The sequence below is a fragment of the Prinia subflava genome, chromosome 16, assembly GCF_021018805.1.
Source record: "Prinia subflava isolate CZ2003 ecotype Zambia chromosome 16, Cam_Psub_1.2, whole genome shotgun sequence".
Taxonomy (NCBI): Eukaryota; Metazoa; Chordata; class Aves; order Passeriformes; family Cisticolidae; genus Prinia; species Prinia subflava.
The window spans coordinates 8,860,628-8,886,688 of NC_086262.1; the positions used below are offsets into that span (position 1 = coordinate 8,860,628).

Genomic DNA, 26,061 nt, shown 5'->3' on the forward strand with positions numbered 1-26,061 from the left:
GGTGCCAGGACAAGGCAGAAGCCAGGGCCCGTGGTGCAGAGCCACAGCTCCCAGCAGCAGTGTCAGCCCAGCTCTCCTGGGGAGGAGCTGATGGATGCACCATGAGCATCCCTGGTGAGGGGTGGGGGTCCTTGTGCCCACTCCATCCCTATTGGGGCAGGTAAAGGGGGGTTCAGTTGGCAGTGAAGTTTGGTGGCCTGGGAGGTCCTGCAGTACTGGGGCATCTGCCTGCCAAGATTCCCTGGTTTGGGTGCCCTCCTGAATGCCCTTTTATTAATGGCACAGGTCACAGCACTGGTGGCAGGGGAGGGTGACGTGGAGGCTCCTCCCCATGAGCAAGTGAGAGGCACAGAGAGCTGTGAAATGAGAGCACAGCACAGCTGAGTTGCAGATTGTGTTGTGTTGGTTTCCCCCTGTCACGGGGCTCAAGGACATCAGGCTGAGGCCATCAGTGTCTGACCTTGCTGCAGGGTTTCCCCTCGCTGGTACGAGCAGTGCTGCCCGTTCTGGGGACACTGCCCAGGTTCACCTGCTGGCTCTGCAGGGTCTGGGCTGGGGTGGGAGGAGCTGTTTGTCCCCAGGGCTGTGCTGGAGCGGGTGGTGCTGTGTCCTGTTTTCCTGATGTGCCTCGGATACATTTCCACTAGCCATGGAAACTATACCAGGCATGAGCTGCTGTTGTAGCAACCTCAGTGTTTGGCAGTGGTCATCTTCATTTCAGCAGCAGCGTGAGCAAAGCCAGAGGGACATTGTTCTCACATTCCCTTCCCTCTGGACTGGGATCTGGAGTCAAACAGTGCTAAGTTTAGAAGCAGATGAAGCTGGCATGGCTCATGTGAACTCCCCAAGTCCTCCCCGTTTCACCTCTCCTGATGCAGTGCCCTGGCGAGCACAAACCCCTGTAACATCCTCCTTTAGCATCAAGCTGAGCAGAGATTTTGAGGTTTTCCTGTGGTCACTGCCTGAATTACAGCTGCACTTGGTTCTTACAGCTCTGACAGGTTTACATTGATATATCTGTGTTGCCAAAGGACACAGACTGAAAAAGTCAAAGTTATTTGTGCCTTGGGTGAAGAGAGGGACTGGAAAGCTGTTACTACCAGCTGAGTTAGTTGGAAATACTCCAGAGAGCAAGAACCAGGGGTGCAGATGTCATTGACTGCTAACAAGGCTTTTGGAGAATTGAATATTAGCACTGGTAATGTTGGGGTTTGGTTATAGATGTGTCTTTCAGTGTAGGTGTGGGAGAGATTTCTGTGAGCTGAATCCTCCTTTGGAAAGTGAAGCATTTTAGGCATCTCCTCCTGTGGCACCGTTGCCCCTGTCTGAAGGAACTGCCCATCCCTGTGCCTGATGTGTCCATACAGGCCTTGGGTGAGCCCTTGAGGTGCTGTCAGGAGTCCCTGCCACAGAGAGGCCTCGTGTTGGATGTGAGGATGTGACTGGTGTCACTGCAGTGTCACAGGTGCCACCCTGCTGCTGCCCAGCAAATCCTTCTCCAAGAGTTGTGACATCTTTCTGCCTCACTGGTGCAGACACAATTTTATCTTTAATATGGATTACTTCTATCAGCCATCTAGGATTTTACTTGACTGTTACAGAATGTAAGTCCAAGATTCCAACTGAAAATGCTTCTGGACTTGATGGTAAGACCTGGATCCAGGTTGCAGCTCTACAACAGCTGGAATGAAAACTAAATCATAGTCCATGGCACCCGGGAGACATCAGATGCCTGTAGAGGGCTCATCCCTCTGCTTGCTGCTCCATTATCCTCTGAGGAGAGTTCTCAGTGAAATGTAGCTGTGGAGCAACTAAAGTGGAGCAAAAGCTGAACAGTGCCCAGCTTAGCAACAGTTGGGACAGAAAGTGAACCTCTGTGGCTTATCTGAACTGAAACTCCAGGGGAATTTGGGGAGTTGATGAATGATTACTCGAGCTGGAGTTTGGCCAGGAGGCTCAAGCTGACAAACCATCTTTTACAAAGGCATGGTGGGCACAGAAGCAGAAGGAGCAGTCCAGATCTCAGCTGTGCTCTCCTCACTGTGCATTGCCCCTGCACCTGCTGGTGTCTGGGTCTGCTGGAAGTCAGTGCCAGCTGAGGCTCAGGGGTCAGGAGATTGTTGGAGCTTGGATATAGGATCACCCCAAGACCTGCAGCGATGCAGGGAGATGGTTTGAAGGTCACTCCAGAATGAATTTCCTCTCCAACAGCATCTTCTGAACTTCTCAATGAGTGACCCAACTTCCTGTGAGCACCCATGAACACGTCTGCTCCATGTGTGGGATCTGCTGCTTGTCATCTGTGGAGCACTGCAGGGTTGGGCACATCCTCCCAGGAGCACTGGGGATCTCAGGCATAGACTGGGACAGGCATCATGTCCTGCTGGGGCGAGTACTGAGAAATACAAACCACAAATACACCACTATCAAACCAGTTCACATGAAATAGTGAATCACCTTCTTTTGTCCATCCTGCTGAGGATGGAAACCACAGGAGGATAACAGGGAGAGCAGGATGCATGTATTAACAGATATTGAACCCCCAGCCATTTTGGGTCTGGACACACCTTTTCAAACAATAACTCAAACTCCAGGTTTACACATGGCTTGTAGCTTTATCAAGAGCTGCAGTGGGGTGCAGGCATGTCCTGAGGGATGGCCATGCTGGAGGGTGGGCTGGTGAAACAGCGGGTTTGTGTGTGTTTGGACCCAGCAGCCTGTCCTGCCCTTCTCCAAGTCATGTCCCCATTTCTCTGGGAGCTGCTGTCCCAGAGAATCATGCGTTCCTCCTGACAACACGGGCAGGAGATAAAAAAATTGAAAGCATCAGTGTTACATAGTTATTAGTCAGGTCAGGGGGTGATGTTTATTATGAAAGACTCTGTGAGAAGGGATTAACTATACACATTAAAAACCATCCAATACAAGGCATCTGGAAAAACAAGCTTCTTAACATGGAAAAGTACTGAGCTGTTTGTAAACATCCGCGAAGGGGCCATTGCCAGGGAGGGTGATTATATTTATCTGTGCCTGTCACAGGGCTCTGCCCGGGCTCTTCCTGACTGTCCCAGGCACCAGGCCTCTGTCTTGGCTCTCTCCCCTGCAGAGGTGACAGTTGTCCTCCCCTGCCCCTTGCCTGGGCAGAACCTTTGAGGCTGAAACCTGATTCTGATGGTGCCCTGGGCTGGCTCTGCTGCACTGCTTTGCCTGAAGGCAGAGGATGAACGTGGGCAGCTGCCAACAGCTTCTTGCATCTGCAGCGATAGCAGTACCAATCTGGTGATTTTAATTAATCTCATTAGTCTCTTAACTTGTCTGCAAATGGAACATGGTGGCTGGTACCCATCTCCCAGGGTCCCTGCAAGGAGATGCTGGTCGTGCCCCTCACCCTGGGAGCTGGAAGGAGGCAATGCTTGCTCAGGTTGTGCTGCCGTGGATGTGAATCTGCAGCAGGGAGCAGACACGCCTGAAGGACGGATCTCTGCTTCTCCTAGTGAGTGGCACATCAGTGCAATCCTGCCCCCGGCTGTAGAGCTGCTGGGGATGTGAGCACGAGCCTCGCTGGTGTGACTGCAGTCATCAAGCCTCTCTGCTGTTCCTGACAGGGAACAGTTGTCAGTGTCTGAGGAGAGCATCTCAGAACAAGGCAAGGGTGTAATGAGAGTCGCTGGTTCTATCTGCCAGCTCCCAGCCACCAGCGGCCCGGGGACTCCCTGCGATGCTGCCTCTGAGTCACTGCCTTAGCTGCTGTCTTAGTCATTACCTCCAGAGCTATTGAGATCCGCAGTGCTCACCTGCGCTGCTGGAATGTATTTTGGAGGGACAAAAGCCTGCCTTTTGTGTGCAGAACACCTGCCAGCCCTCCAGCAGTCCTTTCTCAGAGGAAGAGCTCTGGCAGTCTCAGCTGTGCTCTGCAAGTGCTGCTCATCCCCCGGACATCCTCGTTGCCCTTCTCCCTCACTCTGGACCTTTGGGAGGCGAGGGGACTGCAGCTGCAGGCAGGGCTCAGCATGAAGGGGAAACCACAAATTTATACAATTTACATTATTTTCTGCCTGCCTTGTTTAGATATTACTTCCGTGTTTTGAAAGGCGCCTTTTTATGTCTCTCTACAAGGATTTAACTCTTTTCCCTTCTAAGAAGTAATTCTTACTGTATTGGATCATGTGTTTTTCCTCCTGCATTATGTATAGAATGACCCAGTGCAATGTGAATGTAGTTCTTGTACTCTTGCTTGGAGAAGAGCTTTAATGGATGTGGCCAAGCAAGACTGGACATGCTTTTATGGGGCTGGATGGGGAGAAAATCCCTCTGTGTTGAAAGGTTTGACTGCAGTTTGGCTTTGACTGCAGTTTGGCTTTGTCAGTTTTCCCTTGCCAGCATGGGGATAACAGATTAAAACCATTGTCTTCTGAATGCTGAGAAGGGCCGGACAAAAATGCTTCTTGTTCCTATTTTGAGTTCTGTTGTTCATTGAATCTTTAACATCCAGCATTTCAAGAGGAAACAAGACTAGATGAAGAGATAGGAGGCTGGCTCCCCAATGGACATGAGAGTTCAGAATTTCTTCCCCCACAGGCAGATAATACCTGATTGCACACACAATCCTGGGATTACCACATTTCACAACTTTGCTACTGAGTATCGATGCTCCTCTCATTCTGGAAAGGGCTGGAAAAATGTGATAGAACAGCAGGGATGTAGGACTGGGAGGGACAGAGGGGAGAAGGGTGGGGCAGCCAGGGCTGCACCAACAGAGGTGCCATCTCAAGCTGATATCAGGACAGTTTGTACAACCAAAACCTATTCTCAGGGCTCCCATTGTTCCTGTTGTTTTCTCTTTCTCTAAAAATCCTTGTGACTCATGAGCTATAACAAACAATTTTATGCTTGAGAGAGTGAAGGGCTAACAGAGCTGGCTGGAAATGAGGAGAGTCCTGTGAATGAGGCAGCTGGAGACTTCCCTGGTCCCAGTGTGTATGGAGAAAGGTGGTTATGGCTGGGGTATGCAGCTGCCAGGACTGCAGTCAGGGAGGGGAAAAAAGTGTTGAGCCAAAACGTGAAGAAAACCTGTTATGTCAATGTCAGGAGGCAGTCCCACACCCTGCCTGCAGTGACCTGCTGGAGCAGGGCTCGGAGCACCCACCGCCCCTGCTTGCTGTGGAGGGGACATCACTGTGACATTTCTGTGGTGCTGTGAGTGTGAGGGTCAGCACTGTGAGATACCACATGGCTGCTGTGGCTGTGAGGGCTTCAGGGAGGATTACAGGTCTTTTGGGTGAAGGAGGGAGTGAATTCAAAGGTGAGATCTCAGATGCAGGCTGTGGCCATCCCTTCTCACCTCTCCTGCCCGCCCTCACCCCAGTGAGCACTGTGTTTTCTGTATGCACTTCATTTTGTGCTTCTGTCCTCTTGCACTCTGTTCCACTGCTTTGCAGTGTGGAGTGCTTTGGAAAGAGTTCTTCTTGCTAAAACTTTTTAGGGACAGAGATGTTATTGTGTATTAAAAAAATGGCATCCCATCCTGGGACGTGAAGGAGGAGGGACTGAGCTTATTCCTCTGCCCCAAGGGCAAGGTCTGAAAGCTCCAAAGTCAGCTGGGTGCAGAGGCAGGGGAAGATGTGTAACAGAATTCCCGCCAGCTCTGGCAGCCTGGTGTGCAGGGACCCGGCCTGCTGGGGCCCATCTGTGCCGGGCTGAGCCTCCTGGTCCCTCTGGAGCAGTTTTCTCCTGGGCTGGTTTGCAGCGTGCTCCTGGAGCCGTGTCCCCATGCCGGGCAATGCCGGGGCCGTGCCGGGCGATGCCGGGGCCGTGCTGGGGCCGTGCCGGGCGATGCCGGGGCCGTGCCGGGCAATGCCGTCCCCGTGCCGGGCGATGCCGGGGCCGTGCCGGGCAATGCCGTCCCCGTGCCGGGCGATGCCGGGGCCGTGCCGGGCAATGCCGTCCCCATGCCGGGCGATGCCGGGGCCATGCCGGGCGATGCCGGGGCCGTGCCGGGCGATGCCGGGGCCGTGCCGGGGCCGTGCCAGGCGATGCCGTCCCCGTGCCGGGTGATGCCGGGGCCGTGCCAGGTGATGCCGGGGCCGTGCCGGGGCCGTGCCGGGCGATGCCGTCCCTGTGCCGGGCGATGCCAGGGCCGTTCCGGGCGATGCCGGGGCCGTGCCGCCTCGCCGGGCGCGGTGTGCTGTGTGAATCCGGCACAGCACTCCCTGGGCTGGCTGCTGCTGTGAAAGCTAATTAAACCCAGTGCTAGACGAGTGTTTCTTTTCATTTCGATTTAAAGCCCAAAACAGATCCGGCTCCTTGGCTCTCACCCAGGAGCTGGTTTGGTACGAGTGCAAAGTCGTTACCTCAGGATGTGCATTCGGTGTTTTTGGGTGGGATGTTTGGGGCAGAGGGGATATCTGGCAGGTTCAGACCTGCAGTGCTGTCACTGGAAAAGGCAAGTCCTTGACAGAGCACATGGAGTGGGAACTGAATGGCAGGGAGATTGCTGGCCACTTCATTGAGAGGGTTTGTGAGTGAATCACGGAGCCTGGAAATTGATGTGAGAATTGCGTGGAAAGGTGGTGGAGAGGCTCTCAGAGGGGCTGGATGGTGATGGGGAGGCAGAAGCAGAGAAGGAGGAGAATTCAGGAAAGCAGCACAGCCTGGGAGTCCTTAGCTGAGGGAGGGATGGGGAAGAGCATTTCTGATGCCTCATGGCATGTCCATCGTCCTTCCTGTGCGCCTTGGCATCTCCCAGGGGTACCTGTTTTTCTCTGAGGTTGTCCAAGTGTTGGACAAGTTGATGCTGGTCCATGGAGAGCTCAAAGACATGCCTCACAGCTGTCACAGGGCACAGGGAGAGGCTGCAGGGCTGTGTCCAGTGGGAAAAGCAGCAGATCCTCGCCAAGGTGGAGCAGCTGATGTACAGCGTGCCAGGGGCTGAAGGAGGAGCCAAATCCAACCCCTGCCTGGCAAGTTTCTGCAGGAGCATCCCTCCAATGCCAGGCTGGATCCGAGTGAAACATTGGGATGTGAACATCAGGGGATGTGAATATCAGAGAATGTTATATTTAATTAGGCCAGGATTATTTTTATTTTTGAGAAGTAAAAGCAATACAGCTTTTGCTTCAAAATAGCAAATTACAGAAATTACAAAAATACCAATGTATCATGGGAGGGGAGCACCACAGTGATGGTGTCCCAGTGACTTCTCATGTTGCTGGACTGCCAGGACTGGCTCTACTGGTGAGTCAGTAGACTGGTGGGCTGCAAGAGGATGGGGAAATAGTAGTAGTGGTGGGTAGTCCTGTCTTGTAAGATACAAGGGAGGTGAAGGTTTTCTCTACATTCCTTTCTTTGCCTGGAGTCTGAGGCTGCACAACCACACCAACCTCCTGTGGACTCCCTGTCCGTTTCTTTGGAAATATGAAGGAAAAAATACCTTGGGATTTTGAAATTTCATGTTCTTTTTCCCTGTCTTTAAAGTTGACAGTAACAAAGGCAGAGGCTGGCCCTGGGCACTGATGTGATGCATCTCTGAGCATCACTAAACCTTCATGGGGTTCCTGAGCAAGCAGAGGTAGTAAAGGAACTCTTGCTTTGGCCTTTCCCATTAATGGCAGGTCGATGGGCAGTAACTCAGATCCCATTCAGGGCTGAAAGGAGAGGACAGGCCTGGCCAGGGCCGTGGTGGTGGCGGGGGGAGCGGGTGCAGGGCAGCAGACAATCTGTCAGCTCCCATGGCCGGGGAGAAACAGTAAACACTCCTATTGAGGGAAAATTGCTTGTTTTCTGGTACCCAACTTTCTCTTCATCGCCAGGTCCTCGGTTCATCAGTGCCCAATTTATCCTTTATTTGGTTTTCATAAATAATTCAGAAGAGTTTTAGTAGAATAATTGAGTCTTTTCCCAACCCTAATCCCAGACAATTCAAAACAAAAAGACATTTAGATTACAATTTGAGCGTATTAGCTGTTGGGAGATTTCCAGACAACTGATCTGCTTTCCTTTACAATTTCTGCGCTGTTCTATCATTTCTAAAGTGTTCTGCTTTGATAGTTAATAATTTGAGCATATCCAGTTCTCCATGAAAAGACAGAGGCGTCGCTGTGATAAAGCGCGGGCGCGCGTGCTGCCGTCGGATGGGTGAGCTTATCTGTTTTCCAAGGAGGACTAAATAAATGAAGTGGTGAGATTGCAAATCCAGCCTGCGATGCGCCTTATCTTCAGGGAAAGAGATACAATCGTGCTTACTTGGCTTAAAATTAAAACTAAGCTTCTATGCTGATGCGAGCTGAAAAGCCAGAAGGGATGAATTTGGGGAAGACTTAATACAGGAAAATGTGAGCCTGGGATCTGCACCGTGCAGAGGGGAGCAATTATACCAAGGGCTGGTCCTGCTCCTGTGTTCTCCTCCCTCATCATCAGTAGGAGGAGGGTGATGGGCCAGGGTTTTGACACTGTTCCCTGGGTGCCCAGCCCTTGTGTTACCCTGAAGAGACAGGGCTTGTCACCTCACTGCTGTCTCCTAGTGCTGACCTAGCTGAAGAAAATGGGGATCCTTGCTTGGGGTAAGGTTCTGGGAAGGTCACAGGGAAGGGCATGATGTGGCTGGACCCTCCCAATGGTTGTTGTCCTGGAAAGGGCAGTCCCATGTTCTCCACTGCTCTGGAGCTGCCTGCCAGGTCCATGCACTGAGGTGGAAGCAGGAGCACACTGCCATCCTGCCCTGCACTGCCAGCACTGCCCTGAGCAGCTTCCTGGCAGAGCTGGGTGTATTTGCCTGCATGAAAGAGGGATGCAATGCTCCTGTACCCCACAGCATCAAAGGAGGTGTCCTCAGGAGGCAACTGAGCTGGCACTGAGGGAGGAGGGTACTCACATACCAGCAGGATCCAGCCCAGGTCATTCAGAAAAGCTTTTGGGTGCCCTGCACCTTTGGAAACCATTCCTGCTTGGCTTTGCCCACAAATCCCAAGGGCATGTGTCTTTGAAACTGTATTTTCTGTAACATTATTGTGCTGTTGCCAGGGGAGGGTTAGATTGAAAATTAGGAAAAAGTGTTTCACTGGAAGGGTGGGTAAGCACTGCCACAGATGCCCAGGGCAGTGGTGGAGTCACCATCCCTGGAGGGGATTAAAAAGACACGTGGATGTGGCACTTGGGGACGTGGTTTTGTGCTGAGCTTGGCAGTGCTGGGTTGATGGTTGGACTTGATGATCTTGTAGGGCTTTTCCAGCTTTAATGATTCTGTGCTTCAATGATTGCATGGTGGTGGTGGCCAGAGCAGGGAGGTGGCACTGACCCCCATGGTGGCCTCAGCTCCCTGTGGTTCAGGCACAGGGGAGCATCTCCTCCTCCCAAGCCAGGAGCTCTGAGGAGCAAGGGATTACTGAGGTTCACGTCATCCTCATTGGAGCTGGGCCCTGGAACTGGGTTAAGGAGATGATGTTGACCCAGGCTGTGACCTGTCAGTGCAGGGCTGTCAAGAACAGGCTGTATTTCTATCCTTTATTTTAGAAAACACTACAGTGGGATTTCTGCATTTGTTGGGATACACAGACCCATGCTGCTGGAGGGACTCTGATACCTCAGATATCCCTTCTCATGTTTAATTAATGCCTGTCAATATATTTTGTAATTTCCTACACTAGCAGTGTGTTAAAAGGTTACTGTGGTGTCTGTAACCATGTCTTTGTAGCACACAGAGACTTATAGGACCCTGATCTTTCCCAAACTGAACTGACTGTAATATATAGGCTGTTAATTACGTTTGCTGCAGGGTTGTGCCATGACTGTCTGACCAATTCAAATCAGGTTTATATAGACATGGTCAAAAAATGTCTCCAAACAGCTGCATCAGGAGGAAAGTACCAGTAAAATGCAGAGGTCCCAACATAGCAAAGATTGTTTATATATTGTATTTAACTCTAATTGGGTTAGCAGCTGAGACTCTGAGGATTAAACAAACTGACCTAAATACTGGTCTCAGTGGTCTTAGTTAATGTCTAGTTTCCTGCATTTCAGTTGCTTTGGGTTCCCAAATACTCTCCAAAGTGTGTTATCTTTGTATCAAAAAATGTAAAACCATACTGTATTATATCTTGTGATTCTGACAAAGCAATTCTCATTTGGAGAACAGACTGTGAAGAGATTAAACAACATCCAGAGAAAACACCTGATCCTTCCCAGCCTTGTGGAAGGAATGCAGAAGTAGCAGGGATGGAGCGAGATGGTGTCCAGGCAGGATTGCTGGCACTGGCAGTTATTATTCCAGCTAATAGCAGATGGTAGAGAGGAGAAATCATCCATTTTCATTTACAATTTATTTTTATGCTGCAAGAAGCAGGATTGCTCGAATCATTGCTGACAGGCAGCCCTCTGGAACGAAAACCTTGCTTACCGTGAGGGATATTTTTAGAATGAGTTTTTCATCCTTGTATATTGGGAGAAGATGCTGCAGGGCCAGGAGTGAGATGGAGAATGAGCCCATTCACTGACTGAAGGACTGGAGGATTTTCCTGCAGGAGGGGCCAGTGTTGATCTTACAGGGAGTTTATTGAGTCAGGAAAAATCTGTGTTTGTGGATGTGTAAGCAGCACCTAGATCACATTTTAGCTGGGTAATTTCTGTCCTCAGCTTTTGTCTGTCCCTGTTCAGGACAATGAGGTGATGTGATGGAGACATGAAGGTGCCTGGGGCAGTGAGGTGACCTGAAGGGGGCACAAAGGTGCTCAGGATGGTGAGGTGACGTGAGGAGGATGTGACAGTGCTTGGGACAAAGTAGCTCTGTGTTTCCCACGTCTTCATTCATGTCAAGAACATGGTTTTCTTGTGGCCTGTGAAGGGCAAATGTGGAGACGCCCAGTTGCTGTACATCCCTTGACATTTGGAGCAGATTTGTGTGCCTGGGCTGAAACCATCAATCCCCTAGGATAAAGCAGCCTGTTTCTTCAGTTTAAAACTAATTTTTGGTCTGCATCTTGTCCAAGCTCACACTCTGTGCCTGGATTTCCTGACTGCCCAGTATGGGGGACTTTGAAGGGGTTGCAGCTGCAGGGCTTGTGCTCCTGGCACTGCCTGGCTGGAGAGGAGTCCCTGCCTGTTGCCATGTTCTCCTGCCCAAAACTTGCCCTGCAGGGGCTTCATTTGCCACCCTGAAGCCACTCCCTTGGTGGTGCAGACACCCCCTGTGCAGTCCCTTGGGGCAGTTTCCCCCGGGGTGCCCCAGCCTCTGCACTGAGCTGGTTTTTTCCCGGCGCAGGTTTTCCGGACGGATCTGATAACAGCCATGAAGATCCCTGACTCCTTCCAGCTGAGCCCTGACGAGTACTACGTGCTGGCTGATCCCTGGAGGCAGGAGTGGGAGAAGGGTGTCCAGGTGCCAGCCAGTGCCGAGGCCATCCCTGAGCCTGTGGTCAGGTAAGTGAGCAGGGTCTTCTCCATCTGCTTCTGTCCAAGGGCCTCCTCTGCCTTGGTGGGTGCCCAGCACCTCGGGGAGCACATAAATAAAGGTGATGCTCGGGATCCTGGGCTGCACAGGGGTGCACGGGACCTCCCACTGCATCCTGAAAAGTCCCTCTCATGTGCCTGGCTTTTTTTGGGCAGTGACCAGCTGGGACAGCTCCTTGTTTGCTCTTGGTCAGGAAAGTTTTAAAAAGATCTGATAAAATCGAAGGGAAGATAAATAAATAACAACAGAAAACCACACAGAGTGCCAGCCTCTGCCTGGCTGCCTGATGCGTCTCTGTATATGAGCACGTGGTTGTACTGCTGGTATTTTATGGTAGGGGAGCAGGAGTTGGCCCTTAAATTAAAAACTTCCTTCTTTACCACGTTTGTGTAGATTGGAGACGTGCTGGGCATGCTGAGATTCAGAGCTTGGGAAAAGGCGCCCAGCAAACAGAGAAGCATCTCCCAGAGCCTGTAGAGGCGACGTCTGTCAGCGGAGATCAGGGGCTCATTAGCTATTTTAAAATAGGGAACTGAGTTTTAAAATAGACACTTAAACAGCTGCTCAGGCGAGAAGGAAACATGGGGGAGCTGCTACTCCAGTGACGTGTGCAGGGGATTATTCCAGGGCAGTGGCCAAAGCTGTGGGGGAAAGGTTGGTGCTGCCACTGGGGGCAATGGAAAAGGCTGGGAAGGGACCCCAGAATTGGAGGGTTGGGTCTGAAAACTTGCAGGATCACACCCAAAACTCCCCACGGGGTTTACAGGAGCTGCACATCTCTCCCGTGTTCCCTCTGTGACGTGTGACACGGTGTGTGCATCCTGCAGGAGCACTGGTGCAGCATCCTGGCAGGGTGATGCTGGGGCTGCCCGTGGCTGCAGGGGGACGTGTGTCACCAAAGGATTTGGGCACAGAGCAGGGGCTGGGGGAGGCTCTGCTTGTCCCACAGCACCAGCAGCTGCTGCTGCTGCAGCTGCCGACCCCGCTTCTGAAATAAACTTTTGTGTACACTCCCCTTCCTCCCCCGGGGACAACAGAGAAAGAAATGAAACTTTAATGAGTCTGAGCACATCAAAAGGGAAGTTGTAAAGGGGGCTGTTGAGTTGATTTAATCCTTGGGAAAAAAAAAATGCAACCGAAAAAAAAAAAGAGAAGGGGGGGAAAAAAAAAAGCTGTGTGTGAAATATCTTTTTTTAGTTGTCTTTGATAGCTGACCGCAGTCTGGCCTCGCCAGTGCTTTGGTTCCCAGCTGAGGGCTCGTGCCGGGGCTGTTTCCAGCAGAACAGTGAGAGCTTGGCACTGCCCAGGCTGGCGGTGCCCACGTGGAGCCACAAGTGCTGCTTCCCAGCAGGGGGATTTGGCATCCCAGACCTCACAACCAGGGGCTTCTGGGGTGCAGGACAGGCTGGAAGTGTGCCCCTCTGCTTGTCTCCAAGCCCTTGGATTTGGGGGTCCTGGAGCAGCTCTGCTGTGTGTTTTCATGCATGGGTATTCCTGGAGTGACTCCTGGAGCAGGTCATTCCCTCCCAGGTCCCCATCCCACTCTGGCCTGCTCTGGCTCCCCCATCACCGCAGTGATATGGGGGGTGTCCCCCTTTGGTCTCAGGAGGGGACATCCTGGTGCTGCCCAGTCACCTTGAGTGTGAAGTTTCACTTCCAGTGTCATGTTATCCTCTGAAGAATTTCCTAATTCTTGGGATTATTTTGCTTGCTTAATTATTGTCAAAATTGGCACTTTTCCATAATCTTGATGAAATGCCTCCTGAAATAGTTCCAGTTCTTTCTTCAGTAGCTCAACATTGTTTTGAGTTCAAGCCTTGCTCTACAAAGAGTGTTTTATTTTAAAAGCAACAGATACTAGAAGGAATTTCTTCCCTGTGAGGATGCTGAGTTGCTGGCACAGGTTGTCCAGAGAAGCTGTGACTGCATCTCTGGAAGAATGGCCAGGCTAGACAGGGCTTTGAGCAGCCTGGTCTAGTGGAAGGTGTCCCCACCCATGGCAGGGTATTGGAACTAGTGAGGTCCTTTGCAGTGCAAGCCAATCTGTAATTCTGAAATCTGGCCCTATCTCTATGACCTCTCAGAGATACTCATTGCTGACTCCATCACCCCCAGCTAATCCCAGGTGGATTTCTGCAGCCCCTCTAGTTTGTGTCATGCCCTGCTCATCCCAGGCTGCTCCTGGGCTGCTTGGAGATCGTGCTGCTTGCACACAGCTTCAGCTTCCTCTTCTTTCTTCTCCTGATTCTGTCTTGCACTGTATTTCAATTGCCTGAACCATCTCTCTTTGCTGGCTGGACAGCAAGCATGGCCTGGAGGGCTTTGTCCTCAGATAGACACCTGCTTGGGATATTTTGCTTTCCCCAATGTGATAGGAGTGAAATGAAGAGCTCATTTTACAGCAGTGTTAATGGTTGCACCTGGTTTGTAGCCATGATGCACATCCCAGGGGGACAAGCAGTGACACTGCCAGATTTTTTTTTAATCAGGACAGCATGCACGCCAGAAGGCATAGCAGGGATGGTGTGCTTCTGCTGAGCAGCTCTCCCTCCCAAAGCATCCCTGCTCTCAAGGTTTTCCCACTTGGGCCACTGATGTGAGAATTGGAGGTGGAAAGGGCAGTGTTGGACTGCCAGGGACAGTGCAGACTGCAGTCATTTTGCTGTGTCCAGGGTTAGACAACTCCTTCTTGCCCTGTTTTGGAGAAATGTCAATTTTTTTTTCACAAGAAATGACTCTATTTCATCTGCCTTAAGAGAGCAGCCTTAAAAGGCCTTACAGCTCCATTTACCACCTGTATGTAATGACTTTAATTCACCCCAGTCTCCATCCCAGGAGCAGGCACCCTGCTGGTCCTGCCTGAGCTGCTGGGTTTGCCCTCCACCCTGTGGCTGCTGCCCCATGGCCTCAGCATTGCCTTCCTCCTTTGCTCCCAAACTTGCCTTTTTCCCTACTCAAAAAATTTCATCTAAACCAAACATCCTTTCTGTGTTGGGTATGGACAATCCAAATTCCTTTAATCTGCTGAAAAACGTCCCAGCACTGATTTTTTTTGTAGGCTGGAAATGTGGAGCCTGGCAGCTGATGCTCTCCCTGGCTGTCAGCGCTCTGCTTTCCCTCATCTCAGAGGTGTAGAAGAGCATCCTGCCCTTAGGGAGGGATGCCTGTGCTAATCCAGTCCTGATGCTGTCACTTCTGACAGCCACTTCCACGTGAAATTCCTGCAGGGAGCTGGGGGGGCTGGGGAGAAGACACCAGAGCCCCAGGAGCTGGTGAGCAGACGAGCACAGCCTGCTAAATAGCAGCCAGCCCGTGGTGCTGATGCTGAGGAGCTGGATCCTGGCTGAGCCGTGGGCAGGCAGGGGTTGTGCCGTGGGGTGTGCAGGAGCTGCTGCTGCCCCTGGATGGATCCCATCCATCGAAGGTGCCGGAGCCACCGCCGCTCTCCTCATCTCCCGCCCGGCTGCGTGGAGACAGCCTCTCCCTGCCCGTGCCCTGCCGCTGGGGTTTGTGCCTCCCAAGCTCAAAATCAGATTTTTAAAACATTCTGTTTTACTGGAGCTGTAAAATGTCAAAAGCTGGGGGTGAGGCAGAAGGCAAGGGCTGTATTTTAAGGAATGTTTTCTCCGGAAAGCAGCTGTCTCCAAATGCCTCCGCTGAGAGCCACCTTAAACTCGAGGGTCCTTTCTAGGTTAGCACAAATTGCAGTGCAGTTGTGAGGAAAGCAGGGAGCGAAGAGATGCAGCACAGCTTGTCTTGTTGTCCCAGGAGGATGCTGCTGGCAGCACCTGGGTGCCAGGGTCATCAGAGGCAGCACAGGAGATCAGCTGTTTCCTCTCCACGATCACTTCTGGCTCCTGGCTGTTCAGAAGGGTTTTATTTTGTGTGGTGACACGCCTGAGAATTGCCCGGAGCTTGAAGAGCTGCTGTGTGGTAAAAGCCACTTCCAGTCAGATGGAAGCTATCAGAGGAGTGAGTGGTCAGGGCAGCTTTCCCTTCCAACAGGCAGAACAGGCAGGCTGGCATCCCCTGCCCGTGTGTCTCCTGTGGTGTGGGTGGTGGTGGCTCTGCATCCCAGTGGTCCCGTGTATTCCACCTCTGCTAGAGCCAGAGTGGAAGCATCTCCACTGGTGTTCTTGAAGCAGAGCTCAGCCTACAGCCCCTGTGTGAGTTATTTTACACTTGTGTAAACAGGAACAGAGATTTCCAGCATGAGGAGAGCCAGATACAAGGTCCCAGTCTGGTGTGGGGTGCAGCTGAGTTTTGGATGCAAAGTTGGCTCATCTCAGTACAGCTTTAGGATTAAACAAGATAAAGTAAGGGAAAGAATTATCAGCAGTTTGGGAGCATCAGGGCTTTGGGTACCTTCTCTGTTGTAAATGGGAAGATGTTTCAGATGAGCTTTGTATTGCCAGGGTCACGCCATAATAAACCCCAAAGGACGTGGATTTTGCTAGTTGATCTGGGTGCTCAAAGGAGGCTGTGAAGCCATTTTTGAGCAGTGGATGTGCCAGGACCTGACCTGTCCCTTCCTGCTGGTGGTGATGCTGACAGAGAGTTGAGCTTGCACAGCAGAGCATCACTTCATAAAGCAGCGGCACCTACGTGGGATTTTATGCACCTGTGCAGGTTTTATTTCCTCCTTTATTTAATGATTTAATGTTCTTGGCATGTGGCTCCTTCCCCAGGCTGACAGGGATGCAAGCAGGATCTCAAGGTGGCTCTTGGATCTCACATTAAGCCACATTAGTATGTGCTGTAGATTCTGTTTCCTGTGAATTTGCACACAGCGGGAGGACGAGCAGGAAGGCTGCTTCTTGCTGGCAGGCTTCCCAGATATTCTTGGCGTTGCAGATCTGTACTTGCATCGTCGCTGTGGCCCTGTTTTAACAGAAAACAGAAAGTGCTGTGCTAACAGGAAGGCACAACCTCGGCGAGTACCAGCCTGGCGCTGGCGGCGGCCGCGGCGCAAACGCCGTCTGCCACGTCGGCGCGGTGGCCGTGTCCCTGCTCTTGTCCCCCAGCCCCTTTGTGCCCTCTCTGATGGCCACACACACAGGTCGGGCAGGTCCCTGCTGTGCTGTGGGAGCACACCCAGCTGCTGCAGGGCTGGGTCATGGTGCTGTGGCACAGCCCTGGCGGTGTTCATCTCCTCCCGGCTGTGCTGTTCTTTGCTGGACTCTCAGGAGTTGCCCCCAGGAGTTCCAGCAGCTCTTTCCAGGGGTGTGTGATTGCTGGCAGGTCGTGGTTTTGTGGTGCCGGTGTCATTGGAAGAGGAGGCACACGGAGCAGGTCTGTCTGTGGGAAGTGGTGCTGGAGCTGAGTGTACTGGGTTTGTAGAAGGATGAACTGGTGCACCAGGACTGGGACACATCCCTGCCCCCATCTTGCAGTGAGAAGACACCACAGCTCCTCCTCACAGGGCTGGGTGCTGCAACCAGACCCCCCAGTGCTGTGAGGGAGGATTCCAGCAAAGGGAGAAAATCCCTCCAGGAGCAGTCTCTGCTGCAGTGTGGAGCAGGGTAGCCTGAGGGAAGGTGGCCAGGCTGGCGTGACAGCAGGGTGGCACGATGCAGATGTCCCAGTCCTGTCTGTTTGTCCCCTCTCCTGTCCCTTGGGAGTGCTGGGGGCAGCCAGGCTGGATCCCTGGGGCTGTGTTCCAGTGTGTACTCAGTGAGCCAGCACACTTTGTTCTCAGTGCTGAGATTGGACTTCCTTTCCTCGGTCGGCGACGCAGGCTGGCTGTTGACTCATCAGCTGCTTCCCTTGGGCTTTGCTGCAGAAGGGGCAGGCAGGATTCTGCAGCAGTTTGAGTAGCTTTTGGAGCAGAGCTTTTTTTTTTTTTTTAACATAATCCAGGTTTTTTTCCCTTCCCTCCAGCTCATCATGAAAAATGTGTGAGTTTGGAGCTTGCAGATGGCATGCTGGCGATTTTACAAAGGGCTATTTCTTGGGTTGGTTATCCCCAGTCTGTGGCTGCCTGCCCTTAAATAATGCCTGGGTTCTGGTATGCTCCAGAAATACATGTACACTTCCCTCAGTGACTGTGCTCTGATCAAAGGAAATGAAAATCCCAGTTGCCCTAGGCCTAAATGTTTTGATCATGAGCCCTGGGCCATGTGTGGGGAGAGGAAGGCTCTGTGCCTGCCCGTTCCTGGGGACCCCCACAGTGACAACTGGCTGTGGTGGGGATGGGCTGGCCAGTGGCACTGATCCACGACTGCAAAATAATCCTAGTGATGCAAAATAATCAGTGAGGTTCATCTCCAGCTCTGCCACTGGGAGAGGGAGGTTTCCAGTCAGGTCTGCTCAGGTAACCCTGGTCCCTGCAGGCAGTGGGGAGAGATGGACTGTGCACAGGGTGGTCTGTCCTGCCAGTGCTTGTGGTACCTGGTTTGGGATGGGGTGAATCACAGCCAGGGCAGCAGAGGGTCTGGGCCATGCAGGAGGTGGTAGTGGTGCTGCACAAGGTTGTTGGCTCGTGCCCAGTGCCTGCAAGTGCTTTGCAAAGGAGCAAGTGTGATTTAGCCTGCCTGTTACTTGTCATCATTTCTGGTTTACTCTCTGCTTGACAAGTTCTTGTGTGGGCTTTCTGCAAGTCCTCACCTTTATTAGTTTGCTATGGGAAACGTGTTAATCCAGCCTGTTCTTACCTCATTCCGAGCCACTTGAACTTCTATTTTGAATGTTTGCTAATCCTCCCAGTGGATGCCTGTGGTTTATACTGGATCAAGCACACAGAAAGTCAAGTGTACTTCAGCAGCAAATGTATAGACTGAGTGAGCTTGATTTCCTGCTGCTCTGTAACAAGGTTTACAGCTCTGGGGACCGACTCTGGTTTGGTACAGCCTTGGGAGCCTCCACATCTCGCTCCATTGCCTCTGCTCTCCATCCAGAACCACGGATTTAGTGTGTAACCAGGCAAACCCCAGCAGCCCTGATTGCTGGGCTTGCAACCACAGCACTAATGAAATCACCTCTTAGTGATTTAGTGCACCTTGGGTCCCCTTTGAACGATGCAAAGAACTATTAAAGTGCTCTCCAGAGTGATGGGAGGAGCAGGATAGCCCAGCAGCAGGAACAGCTGCTCAGCTCTTGGTGCTGCTGTGGGTAATCCTGCTGAATTTAGGTGAGGTATTGCTGCAAGGTGAGCATCACTATATTGCCAGGACGTTGGGAAGGTGGAGGGGAGCTGGCAGGTGGTTTCTTTCAGTGCACTTGAAGAAGATCTGGAAAATCTCATCTAGTTAAAGGTGGCATGGAGTTTGGATTAGGGGACCTTTAAAAGTCCCTTCCAATTCAAACCCTTCTGGGGTTTCCTGAAGTGCACCCAAACAAGCAGAGCTGCACGTGGTGGTGGGAGAGGCAGACAGATCCTTCCCTGTTTTCTGGGATGGGCTGTGTGCTGCTGCGGGTGACTCAGCGTCAGAACTGTTCTCATGTGTTTCAGGGTTCAGCCTTAGTTCAGTGATCCAGAACACATGAAAAGGGTCTGGATGCTGCCTTTTCAGATTCCTCAAAGCTTTGCTTTCACTGAGCTGGGTTTCTTTGAGGAGCCCCATGCCAAGACACCGTACTGGTGGATGGGAGTTGTCCTTTGTGCCTGTGTCTGTGTTTTGAGCTTTCCCATCCTCAGCTCTGTGAGTAACAGTGTCAGGGGGATTTGTCCCGTTCTTGGTCTGCCGTGGCTCATGCTCAGAGCAGGTGCAGAGCTGCCATTGTTGCTCATGTCTTCTGTTTCTGGTCTCCATTAGTAGGTGGATACAAAGGCAAGTGGAGCTGTTTGCATTACTGAAGTAATTATGGAAACATTATCTGGCTGGGATAATTAATTCCAGATGCTTTCATGTTAGTAGCTTGGCTTAAGTTACATAAAGAAGCAACATTTTTTTGTCTTTTTATTTCCAGAAAACACACACTCAAGTCTCCCTGGCTTCTCTAGTAGCAATTCCAAGACATATATTAAATTGAGTATTTTAATACAAATTGAAATACTGCTTAAATGGAAATGAGCAGAATAGTGGCAGCCTGCAGGCTGGGTTTGGAGAAGGTGGCCTTGTGACATGGGTCTCTGAAAGACCATCAGGTGGGTCAGTGATACTCTGGGAGAAGAGGGAGGGCAGCACCAGTGGGTGCTGAGGCTGGCTCTGCCCTGCTTGCCTGCAGGGAGAAGGTGCTGTGTGAGCATTCTCTGCAGTCCTGGAACTGGAGGCTGCTGCATTTTGCTGGGTTTCAGAGCCAGAAGAGCAGCACAGGCTGTGTCCCCTCCCAGCAGCAGTCCCCCTGCTGCCTTCAACATCACTGTTAGAGCTGAATGGCTCAGAGGGAGAAGGGGGAAGGAATCTGGAGAAGATCCTTGCACAGCATCAGAAATGATGTGTGTGTTTTGCTCTCAGCCCAGACACTGCTTGTCTAGTCAACCAGAGAAACATCTGCGTTTTGTTGTTCCAGTCAGCCCAGCAAACCACTGCCCAGCCATTGCTGTGTCCCTGCAGCCGTGGTTTTCCTGTGACAGGAGTTGTGGAGATGAACCCAGCTGTGCTGTGATGCTCTCCTCTGCCTTGGGAAGGCAGGCACTGCTCTGCACCTGAATCCTGCACCAGGTCCCTACTCCCATCTACATCAAAATGATTCTCTGGGCACTGAATCAGAGTTGCAACTTAAATAATTCATTTGTTGAGCTAAATCTCAGTGAGATTTAGCCTGGAATATAAATGTGAGAAAGACAGGGGTATCAACACTGGTCTTTCTGTAGTCTGCTGGGTATCAGGCTTTTTATGTGGTGATAAACAGCTCAGCAATGGAATTGGAAAAGCTGTCTGGGTTTCTCAAGATGGCTGTTTAGTGCCTCCTGTTCACTTGTTTTCCTCTTTTTATCACATCAAAGAAGAGTGAATCACTTTCTCCGTAGAGGATTATGTTATTCCAGGGGCCTGGAAGGACCCACTATGGTTACAGGCTGTTACAGAAGATTTCAAATGGGGAGGGAACAACCAAGCATTTTTCTTACTGCACCTGTTAATTGTAATTGGGAGCTTCAGCTGCATTTCTGTAGAACTTCCAGAACCTGCCTATGTAAATTCTAAACTGCCATAGCTTGGGAGGGGCCCCCTTACCCCATCCTTAAGGTTCTGCACAGCAATGGGACTGTCACAGGGGGATTTCCAAGCCCAGAGAGAGCCCTTGAATGGTCCCAGAGCCGAAAGGAGTTTGATGTGCCAAGGCTGTGCCCTGCAGAGCTGTGCTGCTCACGGATCAGATGCTCCCCATGGCTGGGGATGTTTTAAAATCCAATAATGAAAATTTCTGATATTCACTGGATAGCGCCAGAGTGTCGGAATTCAGCTGGGAAAGGCAAGGGCAGCAGCTAAAGGGGAGGGTGGGGGTAGCTACAGCACTCTGTCCTGGGCTGGTCCCTGCCTGGCAGGGGACAGGAGGGTCCCTGAGACATGAGGGATCCCTGATGCATCTCCAGGCAGGAGGGATGGGGAGTGCAGCCTGCACAGGCACCCAGGCAATGCACAGGCACCCAGGCAATGCACAGGCAATGCACAGGCAATGCACAGGCAATGCAGAGCCACCCAAGCAATGCACAGGCACTGCACAGCCACACAGGCAATGCACAGGCACTGCACAGCCACCCAGGCATTGCACAGGCACAGCCACCCAGGCATTGCACAGGCACAGCCACCCAGGCATTACGTCACCTGGAGCTGCAGTCACTGGCTGCTGGCACCCGGAGGGCAGGACGCTGCTGCAAGCAGCATTAACCCCTTCCTGAACATCCCCTGTGCCACTTGGGTAACACAAAGGGCCCTTCACAGAGCTCAGCACTAGGTGTCTGTGCAGTCAGGGTTGTGTTTTGGGCACAGCTGCTCCTGGTACTGCAGCTTGCTGGATCCTCCTGGGGCCAAATTCAGCTGCTCTGTTCTCTCAGTGCAGCAGCAAAAGCTGACTGGAGCTTCATGGCTGAACTATGTGTGTAACTGCCTGGGCAGGTTTTTGGGACAAGCACTTAAAGGAAGGTTTAGGTTACAGCAAAGGGCAGTGCCAGCCCAGATACCCACTGTGCCCATCAGTGGCAGTGGGGACAAACGGCATGGTGGCACTGAGCTGCTTGCTCAAACAGGGATGTACACGAGAAGAGTTGATGTTAAGTTCCCTCCATCAACATTTTTTGCTAGGCATGCACTTGTTACAGCCCCTGCCATGGAAATAGTTTACAAATGGTGCAGAATGGGTGGAGACCAGGCTATCAGCCATCACCAGTTCCCCTTCCCAGACCCACAGGTTCCCCTTCCTGTGGCTGCTCTGTTGATGTATGTATGTTGAATTTTCATGGATTTTCAGAAGCTGTTGCCAAATCTTGGGGGAGTTTTGGCTCCAGCAGTCAATAAGGAAATCCTGCAAATCGTTTATTTTCTGCACAAAGTGGCCCCAGAGGTGCCATCTCATTCTGCTCAGGTTCTTGTTTGTTTGAAAATAAAACGGTTTGGTGACGGTGGCCTGTTGAGATGACACTGTGTCACCTCTCTCCTCCCTCTCTGAGACCAGCTGCCTCCAGCCCTCTCTCCTGGATCCACAGGAGGATGTGTTGACAGACCCTGGGTGCCCATGGTCCCTCCTGCAGGGTCCAGGGGCTCTGGTGTCAGGTGGTTTTTGCCAGGGGTGACAGCAGGGTGCCCACAGGGCTCTGAGCTCTCTGTGCTGGTGACCAGGCTGCTCCAGATCTTAGCTGGAGTATCTTCAGCCAAGGAGGGGAGGGCTGAAGTGCACAGGTACCTGTTAGCAACAAGACCCAGATCCTAAGGACATTTTCACGCTCATCCAGCTGGTCAGGCCAGCTTGCATGGAGGTCTGAACATCAGGCCAGTTAATTTAAAACCTAAACATATATTATCTTCTTGGCGTTCCCTTTCGTCCTTGAACCCAGCTTTGGGAGTATAATTTTTGGCTCATGGTTTTATAGCCTTTACTAGAAGCCATAAAAATGCAAGAAGTAGGAGCAGCATGGTCAGTAAATCTGGGTGTGAGTATGTGAGGGTCACAAACCTTTGTGTGTGGGTTGTGGCTTGTTATTGTGACCATCCACCACTATCTCCAACCCCATCCTTCAACCTTATATCCCCAGGCACTTTTTCTGACTTAAATTCTTAAATTCTGCTCTGCTGTTGAGAGGCAATAGCATCTATAAATTCTGTTAGCTTAAGTTCATAAGAAAATGGGGCATCTGGTCCAAATGGGCTGCTAGATGCTATTTTAATAAACAGAAAGTGAAAATCATCCCTTTAAATTGCCCTTTTAAAGCTGTTGTATGCCACAGGAGAATTCCCCCACGAGCAGAGCTGGCAGTAGGAGCAGTATCAGCACCCACTGAGGGTTGCTGGCAGAGCTGTCATCCACTGGCTTTCCTGAGCTGACTTATTTATGGACATTGGACAGGACTGATTTAGACTGGAATGGAGGTAAAGAAAAGATGACTGGCTAAAGCCTTTGTTGTAATAAAATTAAGTATTTTTAGATGAGAAACACTGTGCAGGATTAATTATTTCTATCTGATATATTAAAAGGGAGCATATAGAAAAAAAATGCCTTCTCCCTTCAGCCAAGTGAAGCATTCAGTTTACAGAGATGATTAACCGTGGGAATTTGCCGAGTATATTTTATTACTGTGTAATCTTCTCCAGGGATAGATGTGATCCTCAAGAGTGTTGGGGTCCACATACTCCTTTCCCTCAAGTGCCCTTGAGACCCATTTTCAGACTAATGGCCTCAGGTTTGTTGTGATTTTTAGGCTGATCCCAATTTTCAGCCCTTCGTTTAAATGAGCCTTTGATTGATACAGGATTTTTTTTTAAATGCTGTATCTCTGGCTAGATGGATAAATAAAAGAGTGAATGCTCCTTGTGTGTGATGGAGCTTCTGTGAGTGGTCTGGCTCTTGCTGGGGGCTTTGCTTCTGTGATTGTTTGCCATGATGGTGCAGAGAATTTGGGTGGGTCAGTGGCTCATGTGTAGACTCCTCATCACCCAGCCTGGGTATTTCTTTGTCCACTGAGCAGCTATTTGGAACCATGTTTTCCCAATGGATTAAGACACAAAAGGGGAGCCCTGATGACATCCCCAGCTCTTGGAGCCCAGCAGGAGATGGATGGACACTAGTGAGGGCAGCCTCCGTGCTTTGTTCCCTTTTTCTTGCTATGTCTCCGCTGCAGTGTTTGGACAGCACAAAGCTTGCAGCTTTTTAGGCTCCAGTATCTTGAAGCTATTGGAGGTGAAGAAGGGTGCCCAGCTTGGTTTATTTTTTGTACTGCTGTGAGGCAGGGCATGGTCTTTCCCAAAGGATTGTTCTCTTGTTTTAAACTGTAGGATCTCTTCCTTCCGAAGTTCCTCCTAGCCTAAGGCACTGTCACTGCAGTCACTGATCTTCATATCTCAGCACCAAGAAGCCCTTTGCAGGTGTGTTAGCATGTGTCAGGAAGGAGTGGCTGCTTTTTAGGAATGTGATTTTATCCACCAAAGCAAATCCAGGAATCAGTGGGAGGCTGTGCACCTCTGGGCATTGCATCCTGCTTGGTCTTCCCAGAGGCTTGGGATGCCCCATGTGAGCTCAGCATCTGGCAGCCTCCAGCTCCCCTTGGGGTGGGAGGAATGTTCATGGGAACAGGCACAGGCTCTCTTAGGGTTTGCTGAATTGTTTGCAAGCCATAAACCCCTTGTGTTTAACTGAGTGCTGCAGATGAGTCAGGGAGTTAATCTGGACCAGGATTCCAGCAGGTATATTTTTTATTTTTAATACAGTGAGAAGCTTGTATAACCTTCCTAGGGTTATACAAGCTTCTCACTGTATAAAAAATAATTTACCAGCTATTTCAGTTTCTTCGTTTCTGACCTTCTCTGTTTGCTGATATTTGAAATGGTGAGAAAATGGCACAAACATGTCCCAGCATCCCCAAGCCTGAATTAACTCCAGGGGATCCCAGCCCATGCTGCCAGATCAGCAGGTGGTTATGGGGAGGAAACTTCAAAAGTAAACTTTAGTGATACTCTTAAGAAGATATTTTTCATTTTAGTACTTATTCCTTGTAGGAAAGTGGCTGCTGAGTGCTGCAGCACCTGATCATCCCTCCTTAATCCCTGTGTTCCCAGACAGGGAAAGGCAACTGCCATCACTGCATTGGCACGTTTCAAACCTTTTAACAGAGTGCTGGTGAGCTTGTTAGATGTTTCTATCTTCATTACCTTGATCTTCATCATCAGTGATGTGGTGAGAGGCAAAATGTCACTCTTTAAGTGGCAGTTCCCATTAAACCAAAGCAAACTGCGTTTAATTACAGTGTCAGAAAAAGCTGGCTGTTGAGTGCTGGTGGAGCTGCTATCATCAGTGAGCCCCCGAGCTCCCTGTGATCTCTGCATCTCCAGGGAGTGTGCAAAGCCAGGACCTGAGAGTCTAAACATGCATCCAGGTTTTGGGGGGGATTGGGAGTGCTGGGGAGGCGGGTGCATGACTCGAGGGCAGAGTCACTTGTCTCCTGTCTCTGAGCATCAGGTTCAGCAAAACTTCTCCATAAGATACCTGCAGAAAGGAGGGGGAGGCTGTGTGCCCAGGTGGGAGGGGATGTGCCCAGGCTGAGGCAGGTGCTGTGTCCCTCACACTGCTCTTGGTGGGCAGTATCACATGCACTGTGTGAGATAACCCCAAGGGATGGCTCCAGTCACGGCAGCATCCTTATCACACCGAGTGCATTTCAGTGCTGTCAATACAGTGAATGACCTGTTCAGGATACTCCTTTGATGTGTGCACAGAGCATTAATCTTTTATGCCAGGGTAAAAATAGCAGCTCTTTCCTCCTGCCATCCCAAGCATCCGTGGCTGGCTCTGTGTCAGAGCATCACCTGTTGCAGGGGCTGTTGTGTGAGCAGCTTGTGTAACTCGGCTTAGTGAGGGCTTATGGCCCCAGCCTCGTGCCTGCTCAGCCAGCTCTTCCCAACACAAGTGTTCCCTGCAGGTGGAGGACTGGTTTTTTCTCTCCCATAACAAGGCTGTGCCCAGCCTGGCTGCTCCCACCCCAAGGTTCTGTTTCTGTGCAGGGATGACCTGGACTTGGGCTCCTGGGAAGGACAGGTTCAGTCTGATGTGAACCAGTGCACGTTGCACCAGCAGCTCCTGCTTTCTTTTTTGTTGATAGCATTTTCCAGTGGCTAAAGAGGCTAAAACAAGGGCTAGATGGGGACTTTTTAGATGGGTATGTAGTGACTAGACAGGGGGGAATAGCTTTGACCTGACAGAGGTCAGATTTAGGTTAGATATTAGGAAGAAATTCTTCCCTGTGAGGGTGGTGAGGCCCTGGCACAGGGTGCCCAGAGAAGCTGTTGACTGCTCCATCCCTGGAAGAGTCCAAGGCCAGGCTGGATGGGGCTTGGAGCAACCTGGGACAGTGGAAGTTGTTCCTGCCCATGGCAGGGAGGGTTGGAACTGGATGATCTTTAAGGTTCCTTCCAAACCCATCTATTCTGTGATTCTCTGATTTTAGGGGTTTGGGAGCTCCTTAGATCCCAATCCTGAAGACATGGCTGGAGCATACCTGGTTTCAGTGTTAATTACTGCTGTCTGCATTAGAG

General features: G+C 51.1%; 1 protein-coding gene across 4 annotated transcripts in view; it reads left to right on the top strand.

Moving 5' to 3' along the window:
- Nucleotides 1–26,061, top strand: part of JADE2 (jade family PHD finger 2) — a 72,931-nt gene that overhangs the window by 9,344 nt on the left and 37,526 nt on the right. For all 4 annotated transcript variants that reach the window (XM_063413101.1, XM_063413100.1, XM_063413103.1 and 1 more), the window contains one exon: nucleotides 11,252–11,409. In XM_063413101.1, coding sequence (XP_063269171.1) covers nucleotides 11,252–11,409 — 158 coding nt within the window. The remainder of the gene's footprint in view (nucleotides 1–11,251; nucleotides 11,410–26,061) is intronic.